The sequence below is a fragment of the Montipora foliosa genome, chromosome 10, assembly GCF_036669935.1.
Source record: "Montipora foliosa isolate CH-2021 chromosome 10, ASM3666993v2, whole genome shotgun sequence".
NCBI lineage: Eukaryota > Metazoa > Cnidaria > Anthozoa > Scleractinia > Acroporidae > Montipora > Montipora foliosa.
In genome coordinates, this window is record NC_090878.1 from 2,324,247 (window position 1) to 2,337,618 (window position 13,372).

The 13,372-nt window shown below is 38.9% G+C and overlaps 2 protein-coding genes across 2 annotated transcripts in view; both read right to left on the reverse strand.

Moving 5' to 3' along the window:
• Positions 1 to 5,055, reverse strand: part of LOC137973694 (uncharacterized) — a 41,161-nt gene extending 36,106 nt beyond the window's left edge. The window contains exons 1-3 of the mRNA XM_068820567.1: positions 4,933 to 5,055; positions 4,790 to 4,859; positions 4,588 to 4,715 (exon numbers count right to left, since the gene is read on the reverse strand). Of these exons, the coding sequence (XP_068676668.1) occupies positions 4,588 to 4,715; positions 4,790 to 4,859; positions 4,933 to 4,950 (216 nt within the window). The 5' untranslated portion in view covers positions 4,951 to 5,055. The remainder of the gene's footprint in view (positions 1 to 4,587; positions 4,716 to 4,789; positions 4,860 to 4,932) is intronic.
• Positions 5,056 to 6,049: 994 nt separating this feature from the next.
• The window catches only part of LOC137973693 (glycine dehydrogenase (decarboxylating), mitochondrial-like), a 31,568-nt gene continuing 24,245 nt past the window's right edge, over positions 6,050 to 13,372 (reverse strand). Inside the window, exons 23-28 of the mRNA XM_068820566.1 lie at positions 12,184 to 12,259; positions 10,300 to 10,395; positions 9,568 to 9,675; positions 8,234 to 8,298; positions 7,415 to 7,495; positions 6,050 to 7,020 (exon numbers count right to left, since the gene is read on the reverse strand). Of these exons, the coding sequence (XP_068676667.1) occupies positions 6,886 to 7,020; positions 7,415 to 7,495; positions 8,234 to 8,298; positions 9,568 to 9,675; positions 10,300 to 10,395; positions 12,184 to 12,259 (561 nt within the window). The 3' untranslated portion in view covers positions 6,050 to 6,885. The remainder of the gene's footprint in view (positions 7,021 to 7,414; positions 7,496 to 8,233; positions 8,299 to 9,567; positions 9,676 to 10,299; positions 10,396 to 12,183; positions 12,260 to 13,372) is intronic.

Below are 13,372 nucleotides of genomic sequence, written 5' to 3' on the forward strand. Positions count from 1 at the left end.
TAAGTGATTGTGCAGTCCAGTTGCCAAGGTCAAGGTCAGCAAGCACTATTGTATTCTAGCTTCGAACTTTGAGGCTTTGTTGTTGCTAGCAGGTTAATAAGATCCACAGCATTAGTGCTTTTTTCAAAGCACTCATGGCTTAGTGTTTCAACAAATGTGTAACATAAAGTTTGCTTGTAGTACAGCTATGCCAGCAGATATTTATCTAGCTACATTGTATAACAGCATTAAAAGCAATTTAGAATTCACTTCATTTTCCGTTGTTCAGCACAGTAAAGTATAGGTTAGGTCTGCTGCAAGCCTAGAAGGCCCATCAGGCCAGCGCTTATCTCCGGTTACTGTAGCATGAGGCCACTAGCAGTATTTCTACTCCCCCCTGGATGGGATGCTAGTCCATCACAGTGCTTACTCTCACAGTGCCTCTCTCCACCCACAGTCTCGGACAAAATTCGTTGGAACAGTACACCACTATACAGATGTGAAGCTTTCGCGGCTCACTCTCCCCTCACAATGTTGTTTTAAGTTTCTGAGCCCATTTGCCACAACAACATTGTGGGAGGGCAAGGTATTGTAAAGTGTTTCAACAATTTTGTCCGAGACTGCAGGTGTATAAATGGGTACTGGCGAATTTAATGCTGGGGGTAACCCTGTGATGTTCTGCACAGTCAGCACTTATTATATTCACACGCTAACTATACATCTGTCCAAGGCGAAAGTTACACTGCACTAACAATGAAGTCGTAAAACTCTGTTCTCAAGCTCTTAACCTTCCCATTCAGACTCCCGAGGGCAGCTTCTTGCTAGTCTCAAACAGGCCTTGCCGGGAAAGGCAACCACATCACAAAACCTACAGAAAAGGTGCACAGCTAAGGTCAAAACCTGCCAAGAGTGTTCGACAAGGACGTCTGCTACTAACCAAACAGAGGGAGAGCCTCAGACAGACCACAGCTTTTCAGTCCAGCTCAGCTTTCAGCCATCGAAGATCTTGTGTCTAAATCAGTTCACTCAGCTTTGTCCAGCCACCGCTCACCTTCCATCCTCACTCAACCAGAGCTTTTGCACTCCTGGTATAGCCTCTCCTCTTAGTCTTTGTAGACCATTAGATACTAGTTTTTGGAGGACAAAAGACTCAGGAGTGAGTACACTGATTTTGTGTCACTTTTGCCAGACAACTTGTATTAATCCCAGACCCCTGAAATCCAGTTGCACTTGGACAACTCAGGCCCCATGGGTTCTCCAATTACCATGGTGCAAAAGAAAAAAAACCTGTCCATGACACATTCCAGAAGTGGCTATATGCATACATGTATATACACTGTAATCCTTGTGACTGCCTACCCACATAGGGCCAGCAAAATAAATAGCTGAGATGTCCTTAAATTAAGGAGTCTGGTCTGGCTATCATACACCAGCAATTCCATTACTGGGCGGCTTATGACTTGGTGCAGTGGTGAGAGCACTCGCTTCCCACCAATGTGGCCCGGGTTCTATTCCCAGACTCGGCATCATATGTGGGTTGAGTTTGTTGGTTCTCTACTCTGCACCGAGAGGTTTTCTCTGGGTACTCCAGTTTTCCCCTCTCCTAAAAAAACCCAACATTTGACTTGATTTGTGTTAATTGTTTATTTCAGTTTACAGTGCCCCAGCGGTAGAACGACTAGACACTAAAATAAGATCCTTTCCTTTCCTTTCGCAGGACTAGCTGAATCCTATTGTAATGTTTGCTTGAGCCCCTATCACGCTGAGGATGTCTACCCTTCTGCAGACGTCAAAAGGAAACTGCTGCAACCCTAAACTGTGTGCTTCGACTTCAACAAGTCATCCGGGTTGCTGATACCGTAACTGCAGCTACCTGCATGTATGCCGCCGCCGCTATTCTACTACCCACACCACCCCAGAATGCCTCCAGCAACAGCCCAACAACACCAGCAAGTCCAAAGCATGTGCTGTTTTGCACTCAGCTTGTATTGTCAGGTTCCTTTGTCACACAATTCCCAGAATTCGCACAAGCTAACGTAAAGCAAGGCAGTGCTCCCCCATCAACGTCACTTGAGTCAATGTTCGCTCACATCTAGTAGCTAGGAAGTTTAATATAAAACATGAGGAATAGAGACATTTAATAGTTTTCACTAAGTGGTTAGACAACCTGTTTAAATTTGACAAAACTTGATTATGGAAGTTTTCTGAGAACATTATGCAGTAAATGTTCACATGTGATGTTTATGATGTCACTACTATCTGTATTACAAATTCCATTTGTTTGTAAGGTTGAAATCAGTTGAATAAAAAAAAAATCAACATACGATACATAAGAACCTACTCACTTTATATCTATTCAATGATGGTGGTTGCAGCACAAAGTATCCACATAATTATCATTTAATATGTTTTTACTGATTGAGACAGTCATGATTTATATCTATTTGCTCCTTTAATCAATCACCCAGTTATGAATAATTATTGATGATTGAATCAGTCAATAAGAATATGCATTTATTCATTTAATCAATTTATTGTAGAATCGAAATAAGCAGATAGTCCACTGCTCTTCTTAACCTCTAACTTCATTGAATTGGCATAGGACAAGGGCTATTGTGTAAACGGTTGGGCTTCATTATTTCTGTTACATTTATTTTTTGTACATATTGTTTTCCGAACCAATCAAGAGAGCTGTTTTAATAGTTGTGTCCTCACCCAAATAACCTAATTTAGATTTGATTCTCTAAGTCTAAGTGCACTATGCTGGCAGATTGTCTGTAGCTGTAGTTATTTGACTCTGCAGCTGCGTGATGCAGCTTGAGTCAAAACCCACATTTCGACCTTGCTCACCATAGTCTCCAGTAGCTCAGTGGTTAGAGCATCCGACTGGATCACAGAGGGTCGTGGGTTCGAATCCCATCTGGGGCTCAGATTTTTCCGAGTTTCCAGTGGGTTCTATTGTCACCATTTCATTTACTGTGTATATCATTCTCACATTTAAATAAGTTTGTGACATAAAAACAGGAATAGACCCAGATGCTTGGATTTTCACAACTTTCAAAGTCTCTAAAATGGCAGGATTTGTTAGAAAAAGGAAAAAATGGCCACAATGCATCTCGAACAGGTGGAAAGATTCATTTTCGCGAAAAAAATAGCTTGGAGTTATGGGCACTTTAAAGTGCCCCTGGATGAAAAAAACCAATTGTTATTTTTCTTTGGATTTTAAAACTATGTTAACCAAACACTAAGCGACCAAAGTTTTAAGCCTTGATTTCAAAAAGACACCTGTTCATTTTAACTGGAATTTTCCAATTTAATGGTCTGCCATTACTAACTTTAAGTTCTTGAGAATTAAGCTGGATCAAGGAGAAAATGACATCAATTAAAGGCCCACTAGTTTAAGAAAGCAATGTGTGTGTAAGCCACAGAATTAATATGCAGCACTGGAGTTTTAGGCTTTCAGACTTTTAAACTTGCATTTTGCATTTATAATAAGCTGCATTCACATGCTGAAATTTTAAGCTAGTGACGAAGCCTTTGATGTCACTTTTCACTGGATCCATCCCTCTGAGGTCCAATTGGTCAGTTTTGAACGCGAGTAATGGCGGACCTTGAAATCCAAACTTACACTCAAAGTAAATGGCCTATGGATAAGACATTAAAGCTCAACATTTTGCCAGTCAGGTTTTAAGCAAACGCACTTCCAAATTCTGAAGAGAAAATGGAAGTGATTTTTTTTTATAACAGGGACAGTTTAAGGATTAAGTTGACAATTATACTATGCTAAAGCCATTTTATGTTTGACCCCTCTACAAGAGATAAGATTAAGTGGACTGGAGAGCATTTCACAGTCCCGGAAGGTATTGCTCTGCAATGCAAGTTTTTTTTGGCAACTCCTACACTGTAACACAAGTGACATATGGTAAAAAAAATACGTTTCGCTGATATAGAGATATAATGAAGATGTTTTCTGCGTGGTAAAAAGCTGCGTACAAACGACGCATATTCTAAGAACCCATTTAAGAACGAGTTTTAAAATTGATTATATCATTTAATTAACGATTTTGCATTAACTGCTTCATACCCACAGGTTATAAAACCTAGACAAAACATACTTACATTTTTTGTTCTCAGTTATTAGAGCGAGTCATGCTACGAAGATTGAAGAAACAATACGGCTATTAGCTTTGTTTACAAAACCGCACAAACGAACAAAAACGAAAAGGTCAACAAATTCTCGATCACGAAGAAAGCCGACTGAAACCACATTACAATGTAATCGTAAGAATGCAAAGGATTTTCTTATGATAGAAGCAGAGAGACAAAATATCTTCTCGACAAAGTGTTATAAGTAACTTTTTCAGTCTTATTTCCACTAAAGTTGTGCTTGCATGAGTGATTAATCTGTCCTCGGTAAACCATTTCTATATTTTTAAGTAGCAAAGATCGATGATCGTAAAGTACTTTAAGAAGCTTGTTTTTAGAGGGGTATCAAGCTTTCTATAACAACAAAACGTTTAGACCGTCTGGTCTTTTTAACCATATGAAGATAACCAATAATTTAGCCTTAGGGCTTATATATTGACTGGTAAGGAAGCGTTTAATTACCACGTTGTTGGCAAGGTCAATTTTCCACAGTTGAGGGCAGCTTCGCAAATCGGGCGCCGATTCAACTTTGTTTCCACGAAGGATAACTGTTTGCAGCTTTGGACACAATTCCAATCTCTCAAGAGAAACTAAAAAAGAGAGTACACCTAGTAAATTTTGATGAAATGAGAAAACAACCCTTCCGTCATTCACTTCAGCTTACCTAAACCGAGATTTGAAAGATCCAGATATTCCACCAAATGCAAAGGCCGTGAAGTCCGTGACCTCAACAGCTGTTAACATGAAAAAGCCGACAAATCAAATTAAAATGTCTGCTGAAGGAACATGAATTGGGAAATATCTCACCTGGCTAGAAATCCTCATTCTTAGCTACATGCCAGCAAATTTTCGTGTATTTCTGCGTGACAGAGATTCGTGCTAAACCCTTGTTTGCACACAAACGGCCTCTCTCTGCAACACTCGACGGGGGTAAGGATGGGATGAATTGTTCTCATCGTTGGCGGGAAGCTTGGTTGCGTGAAGATGGGAGGGGCCCTGACCCCTCCATACTTCGTATTTTATCGAAAATTTGCCGGTTGCTAGCGGCGGGTCTAACTTGCAGGTCATTGTTTCACCAATACAGAAAGTATCCTAAACATTCTTAAAAGCTGACCTCAGGCCTAATTAGGCCTAAACAAATGTTTTTAGGCCTAAGGTTAGCTTTTATGAATGTTTAGGATACTTTCTGTATTGGTGAAACAATGACCTGCAACCCGCCCCCTGCAAATTAGACCCGCCGGGTTGCTAGACACTTTTCAAACGACAACGACAAATTTTATTGAAAATTAGAAATAAATAATTACATTTCTTTCCCCCCGCAAATAGCTTATAAACTAATCGAGGCGGGGACAACTTGCGTAACTAGAGTTCGCCGTTTCCATTTCCTCCAAATATACTAACATTTAATCAGGCCCTTGTCATGTCTATTCATTCTAAATTTTGAAAGTTTGAATCTCATAGGACTCAAAACTCGAAGGTGTCACCGTTGAAATGAAGACATGTACCTTTCGCAATGCCTATTGGTGACAAATTAACTTATAAGTAAACGTAGCAGTCACTTCTTCCCTCACAGCATTTGCACCTCCCTAGAAGAAAGACCCCTTTTGGTAAAATGTACCTGACCCTTGGCGAATGGCCAATTTTCGCGTTGTATAAAGACTATAAAGGAATCGGTTCCTTGACAGTCCCCTCTCCCGAATAAATGTTTGGAGTAAGTCCCACTCCAGTAAAATGTACACAAAAACTGAAAATGCTTAAATCTATTCCCTGTGGATGGGGTGGGGTGGGGGGGGGGGGGGAAGGGGGGTGTAAGGAGCAGGAAAGAGAGGGGAACGGAATTCTTCTCTCCTTACGTCATACTGCAGTTTTTATCCACCAAGTAACCACACCATGCAGAAGAAATAAAAACACACAACCAAAGGGCCAATTTTTTGTTCTAATTTTATGCATCAAAATTTACATAATTTTGACAAGATATTCCTTTATAGTGCAAAGAGAAGTTAACTCATTGACTCCTAGGAGCAGGACTAAATAGATTTTACTCTGTCTAACCTGCAGGAATGCCACACGATTTTACTCGTCAATGGGGGTGCTCCAGGGGTCAAATGGTCAAGACCCACGAAAATGGACTCTAATTATTACAATTCAAAAAAATAAAAAAAATTTGTGAAAATGAAACTGTTGTTCACAATATTATTTCAATCAATCACAACTTCAGTACTTGGCAAAAAGTAACTTGTTTCATCACAGCAGTGCTTAGGATCGACATCAAATAAAAAGTTCTCTTTCAATCTATTACATCTTAGCCTGATTCTCAGAGGGTCTGGGTCACTCTTGTCATGAAAGGGAAAGAGTGTGTGACAAGAAAGACCTGTATCATCTGAGAATCAGACAAATTACATTCAAGTACAACTGACAACTACATAATGTACACATGTTCCCATATCATGAAATATTAAATACGTTAAAACCTCTTTTCACGTCCTAGAAATATAAATTCTCTGCTTCACTGTAAAATATGTCAGTAACCTAAGTAATTTTAATGTACAAGTCTGTTTCCCTTAAAAAGAACAACCATCTCCTTCAAAGAATCTTCTGGTTATAGAGTGTGTGTGTCAGAAGTGTGTGCCTGACAGAAAAAAAAAGGTGTGGCACTTTCTCTCGGACCTTGAGTCTCTTAGTCTGACACCCATCACGCAGTAAAGACCTGGAGATTGCGTGACAAAAAAACGATTGCCATTTGTTCTCACGTTCTTGTGTTTAGGCAAAAGACTGTGTCTTGTCATAATCATAGCTCTCCAAAGGTGGACATGTGCAAACCAATTGCTGATCACCATATTTGTCATCAACTCGCGAACATGTTGGCCAGAATTTTGCAGTTCCTTTCAACCAAGCCTGGACAAGAAAAAAAACCAAAAAACCATGTAATGGTACAGAACAAACTTTGACAGCAAATACAAGCCCAACGAAATGGCCTTTCATACAGTCTGTCCTTCGAGTCATCGCACCATTCTCCTTAAGCAGAGTTGACAAGTCAAAAGAAGTCACATGAAAACGCTTTTTACGAAGCTTTACGTTGATACGTCATGCAATACCTCGAGAAGAGATTTTGTGACGAGCACAAGGGAGCTTTTGACTTATTTGGGTTTGACAGAAAAAAATTCTTATGCAATTCCGAAATGATAACTGAACAATGATCAGAAAGAGGATAAAAGGGCAAGGTAGTGATCATTAATGCCTTCTTCAAGCTTGCTTCCCAAATTTTTAAGGACTAGAAGTTTATACTCACAGCAGGAAATGCTGCAACTTCTCGACTATAAGGTCTGTCCCAAACATCAGCTGAAACCACATCTTGGGTGTGTGGAGCATTCTGTCAAGAAAGGACAATTAGAAATACCGGTTAATTTCGAATTACATAGACGTTTTCAATCGAATCTCAAATGAAATAATTTTAACTAGCCTGATTCTTAGACGGTCCAGCTCCCTCGTGTCACGCAATCTAGAAAGCGTGACACAAGCGAACTGGACCATCTGAGCATCAGGGTAAATTTTGACCATTTTCACATTCCCCATAATATACTTTGTTTGCACCCCCCCCAAAATTTTGAAAAAACCATTGTTTTCAAATGCTCTTGGGACACTGCCTATACATACACACCTGCATACATACTTTATTTATTCCAGAAGCAAACTACATAATTATGTAATTAAAAACTAAGGAGAAAAGTACTTCTAGAAAAGGAAGTTAAGAGGTTATCCCTATTTAAAAACTCCCTTAATGTAGAGTGATGTCAGAAGTTCCCAAGAGCATTTGAAAACAACGGTTTATGCAAAATCTTGGGGGCAAACAAAGTCTATTATGGCGAACGTGAAAATGGTTGATGGAGGAAATTGTTACTAACCGACTTAAAAATCACACACCACCATCATTGTCAGCTAAGAAAATTACCAATTAAAAACAGCTCTGTTGCTATTACTTGTTTCACAATACCACAAAAGAGGCATACAAAAGAGAGTAGTACAATCACCAGCTACATGTATCTTCTCTAATCATTGACAGAAGGGATTTCCGACCAGTAGTATCAAGTAAGAAAGACTATTTCTTTACCTTAAGAGGATTATTCGCTCTATCCATCCTTCCTTCTTCAACATCGCGGATTTCTTGGCGGATTGCTATGAAAGTAGAGAAGATAGGACTGAAAGGATTGTAATATTCAGTAGAGATGCATGATAAGAAATAAAGGTTAGGGTTTGATCTTCTTGTTTGACAGCAATAGTTAAGCATCATTGATGTTGCTTTGTGATTGAACAAAAGAATCACTGAGTTTCAGAACCAACCTGAGGCAAGAACCAAAGTCCATTAAAAACTTGTCGCTCTTGTACATGTTTTGTTTTCTCTTCACTTACCTTTCACAATAACACTGGGAGTCACACTACAACAAGCCATATCTGAGTTGACTACACACCGTCTATTTTAAGGAGAGTGCGAAGCATTTTGTGATGTGATGGTGATCTCTCTTTCCATGTGAACTGTTTTTAATAGTCCACTTTGAAAATACTATAATATTCTTTGTTTGCCCTCCAAAATTTCGCATACATAAGCATTGTTTCTAGTTTCTCTTGGGACTTACAATGTTCATGCAAAATTTTGGAGGGCAAACAAAGACTATTATGGTATTTTTGAAAGTGGCCTATACAAAATGTACGGAGCAGATTCCAAGTCACCTTAGATTTTTCCAACTGTGAAGGTGAATATGAATTCGCTCCAGATAATTTTTTTTAACTTTGCAAAAGTTTTATCTTACTGCATGCTTATCACTTTCCGGCAATAAAAATTGGGGATCACCAAAGGTGACGTCAAAGGATCACTTGCTTAAAATTTCAGTGTGTGAATGCAGCTTAATTATATATGCAAAATGCGAATTTAAAAGTCTGAAAGCCCAAAACTCCCATGATGCATATTAATTCTGTAGCATACACATGCATTGCATTCTTATACCAGTGAGCCTTTGACTTCATTTTCTCCTCAATCCAGTAGTAGTGGCAGACAATTAAGTAGGAAAAGTCCAGTAAAAATAAACAGGTGTCTTTTTTGGATCAGGCTTAAAACTTTGGTCACTTAGTGCTTAGTCAACAAAGTTTTGAAATACAAAGAAAAATAAGAGTTGGTAACAGGGGCACTTTAAAGACAAAATATAAGATGGTTTTAAATGGCTGCTGTGTTGCCATGGTGACTTGTTAAGTCAAATCAATGAGTGCATCTTGTTAAGAAATTATTGGTGTTGGACATGGTACCACAACAGTTACTGCAGCAGCACAATTCAATCCTTCCAAGTAGTACAGTTTATTGAAATGAATGTGTTGAAACTGTTTTGAGCCTCGTAACTTCTTAAGAAGAAAAAAATATAGCAAGTGGTAAGGAGAATTTCTAGTTTGACTTACAAATGAGCGAATCACAGAGTCTGTCCAGTTCCACTTTGCTCTCACTCTCAGTCGGTTCAATCATCAGAGCAGTCGACACTGGCCAGGATACAGTGGGCGCATGAAAACCTGTTACAAAGAAAACCTACCATTTGAATACTGGATTAAAGGAAACATGCCATTAAAAGAATTTTCACTATTGAGTTGATTGGTTGAAAGTAGTACAATAATCATGATTAATACCGGCATCGCATACTGCTATGACAACCACATGTTAGCAACTAAAACTTTGCCAAAATCAAAACAAAAATGGCCAGCAGTAGTTTTGCTACATTAAAATGCAAAATCTACAGTAAAAACATGATACCAATACAAAACAGAATTCTCAAACTTAGATGTTGTCTGTACTTAAATGAAAAACTTATAATTCAAGGCAGCTTACAGCCAAAATTTGACTGAAGGAGCTTTGTTAAATGTAAAAAAAATCCCACCATCTAGTCATAAAATTTGCAGATATTCAAAATTTCTGAAATTGGACTCAAGTAAATTAAAGGCTCATCCAACCTTAAGAGCTTTCAAAACATCAGTCATACCTATTCTTTCCAAATTTCATTTAAAATTGCTACATCTCCAGGCATTCCACTTTCACAATTATTTTGTGAGTAACAATTCAAATGAAACAGAATTTTTTTAAACATGCGGCTTGACTAGAATTTAATTTCACTAAAATAATCATTATCATTGAGCATGTACCATAATCTTGCAGTCTCTTTGCAATGTCAATGGCCTCAATACCAGCAGTTTTCTTAAAATCCTTCGCATCAATTATGAATTCATGAGCACAGTATCCTGAAGAGTGAAAAAAATGAAATCAAAAAATTTAGTTATAGGTCTTTACAATGAAAAATGTTTCACTGTTGCACTCAATAGGGTGTACAATGTAGCTGTAGAAAAGGGACAAAGGGCTAATGCCTGAAATGTCAGCTCAAAAATCTTTCTTACTGCAGTTAATTGACCTTCAACCCATTGACGAGTAAAATCGTCTGGCGTTAGACAGACTAAAATACTAAGTCTGGCCGGTTTCGGCCGGTTTGGATGTCAATGGGTTAAATTATGGGGACATAGTGTTCCAGTGAGCGATTAATATAATTACATACTAGGTAATTGTTGAAAATTCTCTGCACTGATTGGTTGGACTTGAGGTGTTTATTACGTGATAATCACCTAATATAAGCAGTTTTTCCAAAATGGCCGCAAACTGTTTTGTGAAGGTGATTGACAAACAAATCAATAGGCCTTTTGCAACAAACGATGACATGGTACAAAATCTGCCATGCTGGAGGGCAAGCTCATTATTATTCCCCCACTGGGACATTAAAACAAAGGCAAGTCAAGCTTGACTGGTTCAGGTCTCTTTGTTTTAATGTAACAGTGGGGGAATAATAATGAGCTTGCCCTCCAGCGTGGCGGATTTTGTGCCATGTAATCGTTTGTTGCAAAAGGCCTATTGTTTTAAAGGAAATGCACACTTTAAAAATAATCACCTATGTAATTATACTAAAACAAAATTATTCACCTCAGGCTCAGTGAAAATCAGAGAATAAAAACCTCGACTTCATCTCTGTTTTTATTCACCGATACCTTGCCTTTGGCGAATTATTGTTAATTAGTATAAATACACAGGTGATTATACAAAATCGCACGCTCTCATTGGCTCGCTATCTCCGATTATCAGCCGATAATCACCTCGACGGACAAAATGGCTGCCAGTAGTCGTTTTGCCACTGTAAGTGAAGACGATTTCGCGTTGAAATGTTTTTTTTTTCTCTTTTTTGAAATGATCACCTGTGTATTTATACTAAAACAATTATTCGCCTCAGGCTCAGTGATTATCTGAAAAATTCAGGTGTCTCCAATGGGATTTGAAACCACGACCTCTGTGATGCCTGTGCAATGCCCTACCAGCTAAGGTTAGAAGCCACACAGTTAGGAGCGACAATTGCTAAAGTGTCTAACTAAGTGTGAGGATCACTCAGGTCTCTCATTCATTAATAAATATTGTTTACTGAAATACTTCATGGTCAGTTTATATGAACCAACTATTTCCCTTCCAAAACAGCCATTTAAAGCATTAATTTTACTCTGACACCAGACAATGAGAGGTGCGGTCGCCTCATGGCTAATGTGCCAGACTCCGGATCAAGTGGTTTGGGTTCCGGTCCTGGCCAGGGACATTGCGTTGTGTTCTTGGGCAAGACACTTTATTCTCACGGTGCCTCTTTCCACCCAGGTGTATAAATGGGTACCAGCAAATTTGATGCTGGGGGTAACCCTGCGATGGACTGACATCCCATCCAGGGGGGAGTAGAAATACTCCTAGTCGCTTCATGCTACAGGTGATACAGTTTTAAAAATTTAGTCTCTTACTGAAACTGCAGTGCCAATCCTATGACAAAACTTTGCAGTAAAACTTGGTGCACAGAACAATGGTCCTGTACACTGCTTAGTGTGCAGTGACAAATAATGGCACATTTGAAACAAGAAGCAATCTGTCTATTCTGAGAATGAAGGACCAGACCACTAAAATCCAAAAATGCATAAAGAATTGCCACATGCTGGTACAGTACCCATTCTTACCATCATTTCCTATAAACAGTACAGCATAATAATCTTGCAATCTGGCTGCCATGTAGTTTGCATTCAAAATAGCAATCTACAAGATAAATGAAATTATGTACATGGATTTATTATAAGGGGGCATTGTCATTAATACGACTACTTCTTTCTTTTCCTTGAAAGGTAAGAAGGATGTTGCAGCCTGTGAGGCATTTATGATGTTTCTTTTCTTTTGACATTATAAAGTAAATGGCAAAGATGGAAACAAGCAGGCCAATCTACCTTGTTCCCATTGCCAGGGTTTCACCCTAATTTGAAGTTAGAGGCTGATTTCATTAGAGTAACCAACAGTACCAACAAGGAGCCTAACATGTCTGGCAGCATGCCATTTTTTGCCCACACTAACAGGGCTCAAAGTTAACGACCAACTGGTCGCATATGCGACTAGAGTTTTGGCTGTGCACCTAAAAAATCATGTGTGGTTGCACCACCGCACCTTAAAAGCCAAAATACAGTGCGACTTCTCCAGTGCTTACTCACCTGACCATACTAACGTACTCTGATTGATAAATATAAATTTAACATAGATATAACGCAACCAAGCACCAAATAATAAAGTTGTGAAATATCTTGATTCTTTTATTTGTTTCCATGTGTTCAATACTGCCGCAATAAGCCAATATTGCAACATGAAGCCTGAGTCGCTCTTTTTGGAGCGTTAATTAAGTATTCTTTTGGAGTACGTGCTCCAAATATTTGAAGCTGTGCGTCTAAAATTTTTAACTCTGCGCTTAAAATTTCAGCAGTGCGCCTAAAAATTTACACCTGGTCGCACACGTGCTCCCAAAGCCAAAAATAAACTTTGAGCCCTGACTAAGTTGGCAGCAGAGGTATTTGTTTGTTGGTGTACGAGAATGGTCATGTGATCTCTAAGAGTTTGCAGAGGCTTGCGTTCTAGCATGTGCAAAAGAGAAGTGGCAACCATCTTGTTGCCATCTGTTAACGGTGACTTGTGTCCATCATTTGCAGCTTTCGAGAAAATTTTGCTTTGTTTTCTCCTGCTTTGAGACACCAAGGTACATTTTCTTTCAGTTTCGGCTTGTACTGAATGTCGTCATTATGAGTCACTGTGTTTAGTTTACCTAAATGACATAGCAATACCTCTTATCCTTGTTAAGTTAATTTGTTAAACAAAGTTGCAAATACTATT